Source organism: Puntigrus tetrazona, chromosome 21 (genome assembly GCF_018831695.1).
Source record: "Puntigrus tetrazona isolate hp1 chromosome 21, ASM1883169v1, whole genome shotgun sequence".
NCBI lineage: Eukaryota > Metazoa > Chordata > Actinopteri > Cypriniformes > Cyprinidae > Puntigrus > Puntigrus tetrazona.
The window spans coordinates 6017965-6020130 of NC_056719.1; the positions used below are offsets into that span (position 1 = coordinate 6017965).

The 2166-nt window shown below is 34.7% G+C and overlaps 1 protein-coding gene across 1 annotated transcript in view; it reads left to right on the top strand.

Moving 5' to 3' along the window:
• Positions 1–2166, top strand: part of LOC122326530 (nectin-1-like) — an 18441-nt gene that overhangs the window by 541 nt on the left and 15734 nt on the right. Inside the window, exons 2-3 of the mRNA XM_043221476.1 lie at positions 803–1102; positions 1817–1934. Coding sequence (XP_043077411.1) covers positions 803–1102; positions 1817–1934 — 418 coding nt within the window. The remainder of the gene's footprint in view (positions 1–802; positions 1103–1816; positions 1935–2166) is intronic.

Sequence of the window (2166 nt, forward strand, 5' to 3'; positions counted from 1 at the left end):
AGTTCAAACAATTGATAAAGTATCACAGTAATCCGCAAGTAATCCACATTCAATCAATTAACAATTGGAGTCATGTGAATTACTTGTGGATTATTGGGATGTTTGTATCAGCTGTTTGGACTCACATTCTGACGGCACCCATTCACTGCAAAGGATCCAATGATGAGCAGGATGTAATGCTAAATTTCTCCAATTTTGTTCTGATAGGGAAACAAACTCAGCTACATAATAGATGGCCTGGGAGTGTGTAAAATGTCAGCCAATATTCATTCAAGTTCTAGGTCCTTGCAAGATTCAGATTTGGACAGTTTAAGAGATATCTTACTTACATAAAACCAGTAAAGCTTTGGTGATTAAGCTTTAGTGATTAATTGAAAACTCACCATCATCAGATTACTCTCAGTACCTGAGCAGCGTAAAAGCGTTTACTGTTAGAGTGCTTATGGTTAGCCGCTGTGGTGTGAAACAGGCCTTTGGAGCCAAGATTGTGCTTTAGCTCTAATATCACATAAACTGAGATTTATGTTTTGGTTATGAAATTAGTAAAACTTTTGATTTCACAGAACAGTTATTTCTGTGTAAATTGCGTCATTTTCCAAGTTGAGAGCCCTTTGTCTTTTCAGAATGTTTTCCATGAAAACTGATTACCATATAGCGCATTGCAGATCGTAATGAAAAAAAAACACCAATAAGCTGAAAAGCTTGCAAAACATAACGTGGCACAGAATATTACAGTAATCCAGTGGTTGTCTGCCGTGCATGAAATATCCCAGTGTTCTAAGCCTATGTGTTTGTCCTGCAGCTCGCCCTATGATCCAGATGAGTCTTTCCACACCCTCAATAGTGGCAGGAACCAAAGATCTGAAGATGACTGTTGCCACGTGCGTTTCTGCCAATGGGAAGCCACCAAGTGTGATCACATGGGAAACTGATTTAAATGGAGAATCCAACACCCAGGAGATACGCAACCCTGATGGGACTGTTACAGTGCGCAGTGATTACTTGGTGGTTCCCAGTCGAGAAATACACCAACAGTTGCTCACCTGCGTCTCCACATATAATGAGGAACAATACACAGACAGTGTTACACTCAACATTCAGTGTAAGAAACCTGCTATACACAACTGTTACAAAATTTGGGGTCATTACGTTTAAAAAATAATACTTATTCTACAGGGGTTCATTAAATTGATCTGCATTGTTACGAATCAATTCTGCTTTTCGTTTTAAATTTATATTCATTAAAAAAATTTTATCAATGGTAATAGTAAAAAGGTTGCATAAAATATTAAGAAGCACAACATTGATAATAATGCAATTTTTTTTTCTTGAGCATCAAATCAACATGAAGGATCATGTGACACTGAAGACAGGAGTGACTTCTGAAAATTCAGCTTTGTCATCACAGCAGACAATTACATTTTAAAATACATTTAAATAGAAATTTTAGGTTTCACACTATTTTCGAAAGAGACATCTTTAAAAACATTTAGAAATATTTCTATAACCCCACACTTTTGATCCAGCATATATTTCATTTATAAGTCACTTTCAATTTTATTTTATTTTTAGATTATTTAATTTATATAATCGTTTAATTAAAAATAGTAGCACTCATTAAAACAATAGTTGTTGTTGTTGTTTTGCTAGTAATTGCAATTTAACATTTAGCTTAAAATATAATAGAAATATATCGTAATGGATTCTCTATTAAAACAGTTTCATTCTAAATACTGTTAAAATCAATTGTACCAGAAGTCTACTGAAGGAAATAAAAAGTAACAAAAGTTCTGCAATAAATTCTCCCTGTTTACAGATGAACCAGAGGTGATAATAGAAGGCTTCGATGGGAACTGGTATTTGAACAGAGAAAATGTCCAGCTCACCTGCTTGGCTGATGCCAACCCATCCATCTCATTGTTTCAGTGGAGATAGTATGTCATTTTATTCAATTATGCTCAAATTTATTTATGCTCTGATAAAATACATTGAAATGTATGATGATCTCAAAGTATGCCGTAGCCTAAGCTACTGAATGTTGATTACCACAGAAAAATAATTTCAGCTCTGTTTGCAGTGCACTTAAAATGGAGGTCCGATTTGGATTGTTAATGAAGTGTATATATATATACATTATATTTCTTGTACAGTGCCTTGGCCCATTGA